Source organism: Neodiprion pinetum, chromosome 3, assembly GCF_021155775.2.
Source record: "Neodiprion pinetum isolate iyNeoPine1 chromosome 3, iyNeoPine1.2, whole genome shotgun sequence".
NCBI classification, from domain to species: Eukaryota; Metazoa; Arthropoda; class Insecta; order Hymenoptera; family Diprionidae; genus Neodiprion; species Neodiprion pinetum.
The window spans coordinates 24,944,723-24,958,941 of NC_060234.1; the positions used below are offsets into that span (position 1 = coordinate 24,944,723).

Consider the following 14,219-nt stretch of genomic DNA (forward strand, 5'->3'; position numbering starts at 1 on the left):
TATCTTTGGGAACCGTTTTCACCTCTTTAAGCCTTTTATCTGCCGATGAAAAAAATACGTCACTTTTAGTTTTCAATGGCCTATGACATACATGAGTTGCAATGAATTCGCGAGGGGACACCGAACTGGTGTTCCATATAGTGATTTATTTTATTACGTGAGTTTAAAGAGCTTCAATTTAAGGTTGGCGATGGGTGAAGGTAAAGTTGTCACATTAAATTGCCGATGGAAAACGGGTCAATTTTTATTTGAACGCTGCTTAGTTTTTCGAAAAATGTGTCGTACAGCCAAAACCGTCTTCCTAAACGTTAGAAGCGTCGACTTCAGTCGATTTTGACAAAAATGAATATATCTCCATAACGATGCGACGTAGCAGATTTTTACTTGGAGTTTTGATGATTTATGATTAATAGGATTTATAGAAAATCCGGAAATCATCAAAACCGAGAAAAAAATACTTTTTTGCGTGTACGTGTCACGTATTTTGACTATTCTCCAAACCCTATCCAAGCCTATGCATCACTGACGCGATTCAGGCTATGATAGCCTCATTTTATATCGAATGCCAAACACAGATATGTAAAAACAAATGAGTTTCATGCATTAATCATACCGTAAAAGAAGAACCTGTAATGTATGAAAATTGGCACGCGATCTTAGAGATTTGACGAGTCTCAGAGGCTGGGTAAGTGAAAGTTTTCATTTCAACAATTTACAGACAGAGCGTAAATCAGATCTTGAGTCAACGCCATAAGTAGTCGGAGACTTCAAACTCCGCCTGACGTCGCATGTTACGGCAATCCTCTAAGCAGTAGATCGCGTTGCACCATAGAGATATAGGTATAATATAAAACGTAAGTAACGGCGTGAGCGTCCCGTGAATGGACTTGAATCAGTTCTTTGAAGGACAGAAGATAATAATTCTCCCGTTCTCTCTGTCGCTCTACCGTGAAGAGGGGGGGCAGCTGGGCTAGCGTGTGTAGCTACCCCCACTCCATGGGAAGAGCGTCAGGGGGGGGGGGGGGGGTTGTTATGTTCCGTCCTTCAGAGAACTGATTTTACTCTCATCTGAGCGCCGGACGGAATCAGTCGTTTCCGAGCAATTCGAGCGAAGTCACGTGTTCTCGGTGGTACCGGTTCAACGTACAGACCGCGTTCTTCAGGATGTGTCGTGATTTTTGATCAATGCATTTCCACCATACTTATCTGTAAATAATACACGAGGAGCCGCGTATAGCCCGATCCAAAACTGAGCTACTGAAATAAAAACATCCTGCGAACGTTGATTGTGAATTTCGTGTGCTGAGTTTTCATTGTTTTGTACAACTTCAGACTTCAGTGATGTGTATTATTCTCTCTGTGCGTCGAGTGCAATTTTATAATTATTTTGGCTGATTTTCGGCGAATGCGCAATTGCACTGTTAGCAAGTTTATTCGGTCGGTTCAGTCAGACAACTACAGCACAAAAAGTGAGTGTAGAATCGAGTGTTATTGGGGTGCGGGTTTTTTGGATTATAAGAGTTTAGTGAAGATGTGACTTATGTGAAAAGTACATCGCTTCACCAATGCACGTGAGATGCTACAACAACTACTACGTAGAGTGTGGAGCATCCCAGATTTCAGGTAACAATACAGTGCAACCTCCGAATGAGACCGGGCTCGGGCGGTTAGGGGAATATAATTCCGAGAAATGAGTTACCCCCACCCGCGGTCCGAATTCGCTAAAAAAAATTCTCGGCTCAACCTCCAAATAAGTCCGCTCGCTCATTCGACGAATTGCACGTGCAAAGTGTATAGGCCCCTTGCGTAACATACATGCACAATGTATGCGCTATGGACTGCATTATGTATTATAAATTGTATTTCGCATTAATAATAAAATAATTATTCGCTATAAAAAAAAGAATTGTTTTTTACTTTAAAATTTCAAATGCTCAAGTACATGCGAAGAATGATATTATTTGATATTAAAGAATGATATTATTTTTTGACAAGAATTGCTGAATATTTTACTTTGTGTTACCTTTTTTAAGATAATTACATTTTTTTATTAATATATCGAAATTTTAAAAAAATTCAAATACTAATAGGTGTTAACGATAGATTAATTCATTACTATACTATTATTCAAAGCATAAATTGAGACCAAAATACAATTTCCACGGGCGGACTTATTCAGAGGTTCGCCCCAGATTCTGCGATGTGCTACGATGCGTGAAGTAGTGGGGGCAACTCTCGAGCGAAGATTAGGGGAAGCGGACTTATTTTGAGAGGGCTTATTCAGAGGTTGCACTGTACTTAATTCAATTTTTGATTGATAATTTACGGTGGTCATTTAAAGCCGAACTTTTGTTCTTGCATAATATGGAATGCATAAATATGAAAATAGACAACAGTAATAATTCATTTGAAAACCGAAAAGCCAATTTGCTAAATTAATTCGAGTGTCTTGCTTTGTTTTTCACAGATTTAAGCAGAGACTTCCGGTTGACTTCTCCATTTCTCGGCAACGTTGGTGAGTTTGCATGTGTTAGGTTATGGGTATTTCCCTGGGATTCCTCTGTCACGTGGCGTGGCGGTAACAATTGTTACACATATCTTCGATTTCTTAGCTGCATGGTTAGGCTCATGCACGATCGCAACGTGCTTGACTTTCAGTCGAATCATTTTTTTTCATAATGCAATTTAGCGTAGCTTACTTCATTTAGAAATTTTACACGTTGCTAAAAGTGGAATAAGCATCGCGACAGGTAACCATCGCTTACTCGGCACTCGCGAGATCGAATTGTGTTTTGCAACTGATGTAATAATTTACGTTTGAATTTACCAATGATGCCGTTTAAGTGGTGGATTACTAAAATAATAAATGCAATATTAGGGTGGGCGGGATATGACCGCGATACTGTATTCTGAGTAGGCAGACTACGATACAAAAACATTTTGCTCCCAACAGGTAACCAACGAAAATGTAAGTCAGTGACCACGGCGCAAATGATGAAGAATGATGTGTGTTGGAAACAAGGGAGAATCGATTAGGTCGAATATAGGTAACCGGGTAGGTAGGCGGACGTTTTGGGATCCGTCGCGGGATTTATGAATGAATGTGTGAATCTCTCTTTTCTGTTGGGTGGCTTCGTTGGGAAACAGGCGAGGGTAGGAAGGTCGCGATGTACCGTGATGTTACTAACCTTTGTAATCCACAGCGTCAAACGATCACAGAAATATTTTTACCAAAAGACTCCGTATTCGAGTCTCTCAACCATTTGTAAGCATTTGAATATTAACGAGATCGAATTGCCTATTGTCACTTTGCAACCATTTTTTAATCGTTATTCAATTCAATTATTTAGTCATTACCGATCATTATTCCATCCAGTTCGTCACGCCTTATTGCGCGTAGATTAATAACGCGAATTGGACGCAGCTTTTTGCGGGCCAATTAATAACGGGAGTCGTACACGGTTTTTTGCCCGTCGGTTTTGCAAACAGTACATAAAAGAGTTACGCACTCTCAATGTGCTAATTTTTCAGCTCTTCGGTCAATTGTTTGACGAATAATAAAGTTTTCAAGTTCCACGGCGCCTTTAGCGCGTGGACTTGATACCTTTTAGTTATGAAAGAAAGCGCGGCATTTGAAAACCGGCGCTCAACACGCAGGAACAAAAATGTTTCAGATAATTAATTTGTTTATTTTCGTTAATTATATTTTTCACTTCTTTAAACTAAGTATATTTTTGTCTGTATCGACATATGGCACTAATTATATTTTTATTTGTTCCACGTAACCGAGTTTCATTAACTATACTGAAAAATCAACGCCTCATTTTTTAGGCTTAGGTCTGGTTCAGGGTTAGTCATGTTGTTTTCACCGATACATAGATTTAGTGATGTACTTCAGAATCATCGTGATCACGAAGTGTAGCAAAATTTATTTGGCTGTAGTTTTTTTTAATGCTTTTGCAGTTTTTTATTGCGATCGTTTTAACGTCGAGTTTTTTTTCTCGAGTCGCTCTGGGTCATGTTTGGTTTGTCTTTCACCATAGAATTATACAGCTTCTTATTCTATTCCGATTTGTTTCTATTTCTTCAAAGATTTCTGCATCGTCTTTCGACAGGTAAATGCCAACGTCTTACAGCGGTTCGTGTTTTCGATCTTAGTTTCGTTTTTGATTGTTTTGCGTATTCACCAGGTTCTCCATTTTTGTGATTATCTCATACCTCATAAGAAAAAAAAACCGTGCGCGAACATCCGAAGTCAATCGCCGTTCGCAACAAATTGCGAATACACGCGAGTACAAATTGATTGGGAAAAACAATTTACCATAATTACCATTTGAAAAAAAGTCATGTGTAATTTTTCCAAGAACACCAGATCGATCTTGCAACTATTCTCTGTGGAGTAGGCCTACTGGGGATACAACGTAAAAAAAAAAACGCGCTGGGTGCTCTACCGCTTGCGGTGGCGTGGAAACGAGCATAAGTGAAGTAAATTATTTTCACTGGTCAAATACTAATATATTGTAGTTTTTCTAAGGGATTATATAAAAATTTCAATCTGTTTCCGTTCGTCATTCTATAGGCATAATAACATTCGACTCTGCATTATCTGGGCACACCCGGTGAGCGACGGTAACATCCGCTCTTGTGTAAACTTTACGTACGGACCGCTTGCCGGTTGAGTTGCCCTTTCAAGGTAGGACGCAGAGGACGCTTCTTAACAATGAATTTAACTCGTTCATTTTCGATCACGAAAAATCCCAGAAGACTACGAGTCTTTATACTTATATTTTCAATCACGCACAAGGTGCCATGAAGTTAATAACACGAAAAAGGCGGACGTGTGAGCTCTTATCAGGCATCGCTTTGCGCAATCATCAGTTTCTCAATTGGCTGTCAGTAAAATATATTTTCGGTAGAGGGTGCATCAGTCAAATCATGTGATTCGTGACGTTCGTGATCATAACTCAAGTGGGGTTACATCACAAGTTGAAAGCCCAACAAATCATTTGACTTACGTGATTTGGGTAGAAGCTAATGGGAATCCGACTTAAAGAAAAATGTGCACTGAGCATAGAATCCCTAGTTTTTAACCAATGGAGAGACAGGAAAACTAGGGAGATTGCACCGAATGCGCATTGAGTACGCACTTTTGCTGTAAGTCAAATTTACCATAACCTGTTGCCTTGGAAATACGAAAATGAATTAAATTTAAGGAAATTTGTATCCGATGTTCATCATCGCACGATTGTAAGGATAAAATCGTCGGGTCGAGCAGTTGATTCAAAACACGATAGCCCCAAAAAATATCCTTTGCATCTATTTTTGAGATGCATGCAATGTGTTAATCAGTTATTTATATCACTTGTGTGCCGTATCTCTGGCTGGTTATTTTCTGGCTTGAGCCTCTCTCAGCTTCAAACGTGATTCTTGATCTCGACAATGTTTTGAATTAAAATCAGAATTTTACTTAATATTAACAATGGACGAAATTCGTTTTCGAATATCCAATCAACTCGAGACGTTACAGGTATTTGTTCCGTTCGAATTTTCATTGATCATTCATTTAAAACGTTAAAAATTACAAACGCATACAATAATATTTTACATATCTTCCCATCATTTTTGCCCGCAAACTATCATTCATAGTTTTTCTAATTTTCTTTTGATCATCCAGTCACAAATGTAACCTGCCATAATTCCAATAATATAGTAAAAGAAACTGTACAAGTTACAGATTTCAATCAAGTCATATTTATTTATAACTTTCCAAGCAGAGGTATACAAATACATTCCTTTAGAATAAATTCCAATCCTAAACAAGCAAAAACTGGATTTCATAAACTTCTTCTTCACATTGAAAAACATTTTTCTATGTCTCTTACATAAAAAACTCTGGTGAAACATTCTTCCAATAGAAAAGAAATTGTTATATTTCCATGAAATCTTATTTTTGCAGGTTCAAGCATCAGTGATAGCGCAGCAGGGACAGCAAGTGTTGGCCAGATGGATAACGCAGCTTCAACAACTTCTGCAGGAATTTTACCAGGGAGAATATGGCCAACGACTAAAAGATGTTGGCCAACAACTGTTGACCTGGGCTCACACTGGATGGGAACAACTCCAGTTTCAGTATTATTCACTGCAATTCAACCCGCGTGAATTTTATCAACAAGTAGCCAACTTGTTTACTGCTGGAGGTATTCTTCCAGGTGTGCATTATCCAACTCTTCCATTACTGAACCTGGTCCTGAAAACCTGCATCCTTGAAGTACGATGCACTCATGGACCGTATGCTTCTCAATTTAGTTCAATGTAATCTCACTCTGATCTCTCCTTTGCATATAATCGCAATTGAAATTCAACTTACCACTCGCATGTTATTGTCTACCTAAATTTCTTCCCTCCAACTGTAGAGAATGGATATTGATACACATGAATGCTAGCGATGTTTCAGACCTCTGAAACTAGTGACAAAAACTTATTTTGCAAAATTGACAATGATTATCTGGATGCAAGAATGATGGGATGATTCAAAGCTAGTTATTTCTAAAAAGTGCCCTCTGAAATGACTTATCTACCAACCCATTTTTATTTTTTGCCCTAATTTCATATTCTCTTAAAATTTTTGTTTTGCATTCAGATAATGAATAGTAATAAATAAACCTACACTTTTGTATTCTAGTTACAGTTTCTTTAATGCAGGTTTGCTTATATTTCAGTGTCAAGACGAGAGCTAGCCTTTTGTGTTATTGGTTTAACTGCTGGAAGTCTTATAGGATTTAGCACAGGCTTAAATTGTCACCACCCACCACAGCACATGCACCACATGAAAGCCATTATATGTCATCATTACATTGGTATTGAGGTTTGTATTATAAGTATCATTTGGCATGTTACCAGTGTACTTTTGGTATCTAATGGTGCCAGATGTTCTGGTTTAAAAGAAAGAAAAGTGATCGAACTTATAGTTTATGTTTCCACTAGTAAAAAAATAAAGTAGGTCAAGCATGTGTAAATGGTGGTACATTGTTACATATCGGAGTTTTCATTTTATCACACGTGTCTTACACTAATACGTAATTATTATAAAACGACGTTGGAGTCTGGTAAGTCAGAAAGTAAAATCTTCCAACTCTGTATATACTTTTGGTTTTACAATGTTTCATAAATTCTTATGGTTCAACAGGGTGTCACTACAATAGACGACGTGGAAATGCCAGCCATTCAAAAACCTGACGATTTATTAATCCAAGTAAAATCTGCATCTGTGAATGTCGTAGATGCAAAAATATGTTCTGGCTACGCAAGGACGTACAGACAGCTTCTTAACTCTGGTGTAAATATTCAAGCAATTAACACTGATCTGCATTTTTCAACAAATACGTATTTACAAACTCATTACAAAATCACAAAAAGACCATTGTTTATCCCGTTACTCTGTTGCAGAAACAGAGAGATTTGCCAGTGATAATAGGAAGAGATTGTGCCGGAATAGTGGTTGATATTGGTCCAAGTGTCATAGATTTTGACATTGGTGATGAGGTGTATCTGGCCGTTCCTTCATGGGCACAAGGTACCATGGCAGAATATTTGGTAGTTTCAGAAACCGTAGTAGCCAGAAGGCCAAAACTTGTAAACTTTGATGCAGCAGCCAGCTTACCGTACAGTGGATGTTTGGCATGGGATGCCATTGTTAATGAATCTGTGATCGCAGAAGGCAATGCTCGAGGAAAAAGGTCATTCTTCAAAGATTTAGTAACAAACTGAATCAAGCCATTGTTGAATTTTAAAATTGACGCTAAAGATGCATAAATGTTAATAACAGATCTGCAATATTATATAAATAAAAACTACCAGACAACTACTGAATGTGAAGTAACTTGCTGTATTGTTGTAATCGATATAAACATTTCCACAGAATTCTTGTGTATGGTGGGACTACCCCAGTTGGCTGTATTTTAATTCAGCTAACTAAACTTTGGGGTGGTTATGTTGTTGCAGCTTGTAAACAGCAAGCAATACCTGTTGCTAAAGCTCTGGGAGCGGACGAAGTTATTCCCTTCAACGAATCGAATATAGAAAAAGAATTAGAACTACAAGATAAGTGAGTAAATATGTCTTCTTTCAGACATGGTGATTCCAAAAAAATATAATACGTTAATAATTTTTTGAGAGAAAGAAAACGCCAATGTGTTCGATCAATCTCTATTCAAAGAGTGATTTGTTTCCAGGTTTGGCTGAAAGACGCGAGTGAAATCAAGAAAAAATTAATCCTTTACTCAGTTCTTCATTTTGAATCCATTATTGCAGATTCGACGCCATCTTTTACACCGGTGGTCAACAAATTAAAGACTGTATACTGAGAAATCATTTACTACCGCATGGTTCTTACGTATCCACAGTACCAGAACATTTGACATCCGATACGTTAGGATTTGTTTTTGGAAGCATATTTTCCGGATATGTCAGAATCAAACTGTTAATACGAGTATGTATTTTATTTGTAATATATTTTGCTCTCACAATGCATAATATTTCGTGTAATTTGATAGTATTGACAATGAATAAAATCAAAATATTATTACAAGTGTAGACTGACATAACTTTTTACTGTATGATTACAGTACTTATTTGGTTTGAAACCAAACCAATGGAACGATGGTTCAAAAATAAACACTGCCAATCTGGATGCATTGCGTCAACTCGTTGATGCAGATCAACTACAGGCTGTTGTTCATAAAGCTTATGCACCACACAACATTGAACAAGCCTTACACGAAGCATTGAATCCGAATGCTGTCGGCAGCACTATAATTAGATTCCACTGACGCTTGTATTATTTACAGGATATACTAATTCATGGCTTGGTGATTCAGTAATGGTGTTACAACTATTGCAGACCTTGATAATACAAATATTTGAATGAATTGCCAAACCAGACATTTATAGTTGGACACCAGAGAGTTCAGGTAATATTTTAATTACCAAGAATTGACGTTGACGCTGAAAAGCACAGTTCAGTCTGGCCAATTATCACTTCAAATTTGCGAGTGTGTCTTCCACGTAACTTCAAAATTGCGATAGACTCCACTCGTAACCAGCTCAAATTAAGGCCATATTTACATAAAATGGCCCCTAAAATTCAGGGTATAAGAATGGGGAGCTTTAATACAAAGTTAAGTTAGTAAATGTTTATAGCATGTTTTATTATCAAATATATATATATATAACTAGATATGAAGGAAAGTTTAAGAACTAATCATGAGTTGCCTTAACAAATTATAAACTGTTAATTATTTGAACTTTTGTGCAAACAAAATATATATACATAATGTTTAATTTGAAAATGGATGAATTTTTATATAATTGAAGTTATAACTGCAGATTTATTGATTGAAAATTGTTGTAATTTTACTTAATCGAAGTTATTGTTGCAGACTTATTGACATTGTTTGGCAAGACATAAATGGCCAACAGTAAAAGTAAAGAATTCATAATAAAAGAATGAATTGAATTCAGCTAGTAATTCATATCTATAACGGATCATTTGCATATTAGAAAAATTTGTTACTTGGAATAATTAAAATTCGAAATTTCACTTGAATTACTTTGTTGTAAAAATCGACAGACCCAGGGCAGACCTCTTAACAGAGGAATTTATACTCCTGAGTTGCATGACAAAATTTTGAGATAACTTTCCATTTACTTGGCTTTTCCTCGAAATTTACCTCTTCCAGCAGGTTTGCCTTTTTTCGCTGGTGTCTTTTTGTCATCGGCCTGTTGTGTTAAACAAAAAATGAATTAATCAATATGTCCTGGTAAATCTGAGTGTTAGATTCCTAAATAAGGCAAGGCAGTAAAACCTCTTTAGTGGCAACTCCTAGGGGAAAATATTAATGCAGTTAATAGTTCCTTGTCAAACATGACAGGGACGAATCATCAAACATCTAATAAAAATGACTTATCTTTATTTATCAACAAAATTTAACTAAAGTTACGAAATTAAGATAAAATTTTTTGAAATTCCAAGCTCAATAAAAATGTTATCTGCTTTTACTTGTACCTATATCATTTTTAACACTAGGTGTGTATCTTTTCTTGTGTATGAAATCAGAGATATTCGAGAGTTTTTTTCTGCACCCACCCAAAATTTGAACAGTGTGGAAGTCAAGTTAAAGTTGAGCAGTAAAATCGACAACAAGTTCCCGTATATTTTTTCCTATCACAAATGATTACAAGTTCACTATAGTAATCTGCCATGTGCTGTGCTGCTGAATTGTCACTTTCCACAAATCTAATCAGTCACAGTAGGAAAGCAGATTTGTCAAAACAAGGATGATGGAATAGTTATTGACACTACGGTGGTTTTACTGTGTTATGAATATCCAATAGATACTCAACAGATCAATGTCTTACCTTACGCTTGACTGGAGTTGTACTGGGCAACACTTTGAAGAACGAGTCGAGCCGACCCTGGGTTGAAGTACCACGAGCTTTCAACAACTTTTTCGAACCATTTCTAACTCTATCTTCATTAAATTGCTTATCACCACACAAAAAATTAACCAAGCCTTCCTCATCTGGATCTGACCACTTCAGCTGCAAAACAAACAAGTTTTAATCAAGAAGAGAAGAACTTGAAAATTCTTTGGAGCCCAAAACTGGTTTATAATTTTTCCTTCGCCTAGTTATCTGAAGATTATTGCAAAATATAAGTACCACTACATGCCTCAATATTATTTGGATCCATAACTTCGGGTTCTTGAAATAATATTCTGGCTTGTTTATAGTTCCAATCAGTCGGTACAGGATACTTATTGGTATCTAAATTTTCCAAAATCTTTTCAAGAGATCTGTGCGTTTTAATTAGCTCCATAGCTCGCTTTGGCCCAATACCTCTAATGCTGTCAGTATAATCACAGCCCAACATTATGCATAGATCAATAAACTGTAAATAACATTTGAAATAGAATTGTCAGGTTGGAATAAACCATATTGCTGTATACACAACAGTAAGTACCAATCATTGATGCTGGCGACATTTTTGATAGCTCTTCATAGAAAACTGTGTCATTGGAAGAATCGAATTTTCAAATTATTCTTTTCATATCAGCCTTGTATTTACCTCGTCCTTATTCAATTCCAGACCTTCCAATACTTTATCATAATGAATCTCTTGTATAGGCATTTTTCTGGCCTCACTAAATGTCATACGTCGAAGTAGTACATTACATCCAAATGTCAATGCATCCATATCCTCTGTTGCTGTCGCAAAAACTTTTCCAGATTTAACCAGAGCAGTACACTGAGCCTCAGCTTCACATGGAGCCTGTATCAGTTTGATTATTACTTTTAAAGGTTGAAGACAAATACACATTAGTGTGGTTCACCTAAAAAAATTTTTTTCAGTACTGCTTCGTTTGAAAACCGTTCTTTACGATGAAAAATAAATCCCTTGCAAATTTTAACTCGATCGGATAAGATGTAGAGGTTCCGCTTTCTAGTTTTCGGTTTAACATTGAAATAACATGTACAAAAAATGCTGAACTTGACTCACTGTCGATTTTGCGTGAAAATATAGACGAAAATAAATTTACGCATTATTTCAATGTAAAAACTAAAACTCGAAAGCAGGACCTTTAAATCTTATCCAATTGAGCTCAAATTTCCAGGGAATATGTTTTTGATCATAAACAACCGCTTTATGAGGAAGCTGCATTGAAAAAAAAAATTTTTTTATATGGTGAACCACTGTAATATACACATATGTTTGTTTCTGTCTAGTGCCAAATGCAAAGAAAATACCAAGTTTGTTGAGGTAATTCTTACTGTTCCACCTAAATTCTGCTTCAACAAACAAAAACTATATGTTACATTCTGTATGAATTCGTCATAATTTTCTGTAATAGGTGGTATGGAATTTTTTGTACCACACCACTTATACCACTAGAAACGTGAAAATCTTTAAAAACCATCCTCACACTCATAGTAACTGTACTTTACATGACTGTTGAAAAGTATAAAAATCGCCAAACCTCTCTTAAAAATTGAATGATCTCTGAGATTGCTATATGTATGAGAATCTTACATCAATATATGGAACACCCATCAGCTTTAAGAGTTGTTTAGAATCTTCGGCATGTTGCTTCGTAACTTTAACTAGCCTTCTGTTGAATTTTTGAATATCCTCAGTATTTCCTATTTGACAAGATAAATGACATAAGCTATGGCGGCCTAGTATCCCAATAAATCATTTTTTAAAGCACAGAAAATGTCAAAGGATGGAATCTATTTAGATTACCAGCTGCTTCAGCAACTTCTAAGGCTTTCTGCGCCTCATCTCTCTTCTCCGCACGTTTTGCCAATTCCCCACCTTTCAAGTTTGGTGGTTTACCATCAAATACATAAACAGGCTTTATACCCTGTTCTATAAAGCGCAACGTTCTGTAGAATATACCCATCAAGTGACTGTAAATATCATTCAAATGATTTAATTAAATATTGTCGGACTACATGCACAAATTAAAAAATACTTTAATAATTAATATACGATTTAAATTTTTGTCAGCTACGAACATTAGCTAATAAACTGAATTTTCATCTTGCAATATTAATTTAAATCACGATACTCCCAATAAAGACATCGTTGCAACTGTTGTGTTGATAATAATTACAAAAATCTGCTTCAACAAAAAGTTGCGGGTCTAGAATTTGTGACTGTAATTCAAGTAAGTTTGGCCTTTTTTATGCCGTCAATAGGGTTTTTTCATAAAAAGTTGTATCTCATGTCCAAAACCACAAAGTAGATATGATTCACGAGCCAAATTGGCGGTATCTATTACCTGGTAAGAATCATGGAAAAAGACATGGAACGAGAGAGGTTTTCATAAATATAAGTAATAAAATGAAAAGCTGAAACAAATATGGAGTAGTGCAAGTAGATATGGTTTAAAAAAAGACATTGGTAAATGAAATCTAAATACAAAAATTCATACATAAATTATGATAAAATCATGGTTCAATATTAAATTAAATCATCAAATTTCCCATTAACAAAACCGCTATCTTTGTGAAGGAAAATTAGAAACCAACACTTCTGGTATACCTTGTAGTTTCGCCATCAATAGATGTAAGCTGGGCCCCTTCGCTGCGCACCGCAATGAGAAACTGATAAAGACACATTGATGCATCAATGGCAATCTTACGACCTGCAAAAGTATACAACTAATAGGCAAAATGACACTTGCAACTTGAACCATTTGACAAATTGATGTTGGTATCAAGAGCTGTATATGATAGACCAAAACTAATTTTAACCCTCAAGAGGCGCACTGAGATACCCAGGGGTGAAGTTATATTTGGACAAACTTTAATGAATTCGTTTTCGTTCTTTCTGTTATATCAAGAATACTCTTTTTGTATAATCATTCCGTTAACACTATCTCTTTCTACACAGTCTGATCTTTAAATTGTAAAAAAAAAGTTGAAATAGATTACTTAAATCGTAATATATAATTGATTAAAGACACACGGGTATTGACATAGCCATGTGCTTACTGATTGTGAATCGGGATGCCGCAATAGTACGCCTCGTGAGGGTTAAAAGAGAATATTGTATGAGTATAACAAGTGGATTCAAAGTAAATTGAAAATATATTTCTGGAACGGTGTGAACTTTGTTATTGATATTAATATTAATATTACGTACCGAAATAGTGCTTTATATCTTTTTCCTTTACAGCCGACGGTGCGACGTCTGCGATCAATTTAGATAATCCCAAAATACCCATGGCTTTTGACAATATTGACTCGATAACTTAGAGAAAGTTGAGTATTCTCAGGCAAGGATTAATTTAAAAGAGCAGAATTTCACAATCAAGTGGCTCTGAACAACATCTCATTATTCACACAGTATACACAATACATTTTTCGTCCCGCAACACAATACGTGCAACCAACCACTATTCACTCTTGCTATTCCCAAACCATTTACCCGCCATTTCGGAACTTGAAGTAGAGGCTGCCAACCGCACAGCTATGTATGCATAAGGCGCGTTCGGAAATTACTAGGCTCCATGGGAAATTAGCTTCCAGTACTGTCGACCATCTGTTACGTCTTTTGTGCTGCCGAGTTTGTGGGTACCTCTGCCAGCTAGTTCCGAAATGCACCTACAGGATATATACTAATCGTACTAATATACAGTATTCTATGGCATCAT

General features: G+C 36.2%; 2 protein-coding genes across 5 annotated transcripts; one reads left to right on the forward strand and one right to left on the reverse strand.

Moving 5' to 3' along the window:
• The first annotated feature begins 5,171 nt into the window (after positions 1-5,171).
• LOC124214268 (reticulon-4-interacting protein 1 homolog, mitochondrial) lies at positions 5,172-11,262 on the forward strand. Of its 4 annotated transcripts, XM_046616498.2 has the most exons (9): positions 5,172-5,527; positions 5,957-6,209; positions 6,720-6,865; positions 7,187-7,336; positions 7,447-7,573; positions 7,649-7,736; positions 7,919-8,104; positions 8,311-8,488; positions 8,625-11,262. In XM_046616498.2, exons 1-9 carry the CDS (start codon positions 5,480-5,482, stop codon positions 8,826-8,828), a joined length of 1,380 nt encoding a protein of 459 aa, XP_046472454.1. In that variant the 5' UTR covers positions 5,172-5,479; the 3' UTR covers positions 8,829-11,262. The 4 variants fall into 4 exon arrangements, with proteins under 4 accessions (XP_046472454.1, XP_046472451.1, XP_046472452.1 ...); XM_046616495.2 differs by having other exon boundaries at positions 7,447-7,736; XM_046616496.2 differs by having other exon boundaries at positions 7,453-7,736.
• Positions 9,108-14,008, reverse strand: Fen1 (flap endonuclease 1). The gene is made up of 8 exons (XM_046616499.2): positions 13,709-14,008; positions 13,106-13,208; positions 12,302-12,468; positions 12,089-12,198; positions 11,126-11,329; positions 10,730-10,948; positions 10,417-10,599; positions 9,108-9,777 (listed from the first exon to the last, which is right to left on the reverse strand). The coding sequence occupies exons 1-8, from the start codon at positions 13,788-13,790 to the stop codon at positions 9,703-9,705; spliced, it is 1,143 nt and encodes a 380-aa protein (XP_046472455.1). The 5' UTR covers positions 13,791-14,008; the 3' UTR covers positions 9,108-9,702.
• Positions 14,009-14,219: the final 211 nt, after the last annotated feature.

What these genes read in the sequence shown, in the direction of transcription:
- LOC124214268 (XM_046616495.2), top strand. Translation starts at nt 5,480, where the DNA reads ATGGACGAAATTCGTTTTCGAATATCCAATCAACTCGAGACGTTACAG. An exon ending in ATCATTACATTGGTATTGAG is followed by an intron (nt 6,866 to 7,186) that starts GTTTGTATTATA and finishes ATGGTTCAACAG; the next exon opens with GGTGTCACTACAATAGACGA. An exon ending in GACAGCTTCTTAACTCTGGT is followed by an intron (nt 7,337 to 7,446) that starts GTAAATATTCAA and finishes ACTCTGTTGCAG; the next exon opens with AAACAGAGAGATTTGCCAGT.
- Fen1 (XM_046616499.2), bottom strand. Translation starts at nt 13,790, where the DNA reads ATGGGTATTTTGGGATTATCTAAATTGATCGCAGACGTCGCACCGTCG. An exon ending in TGGAATTGAATAAGGACGAG is followed by an intron (nt 10,949 to 11,125) that starts GTAAATACAAGG and finishes TGTTATTTACAG; the next exon opens with TTTATTGATCTATGCATAAT. An exon ending in CAACTCCAGTCAAGCGTAAG is followed by an intron (nt 9,778 to 10,416) that starts GTAAGACATTGA and finishes TTAACACAACAG; the next exon opens with GCCGATGACAAAAAGACACC.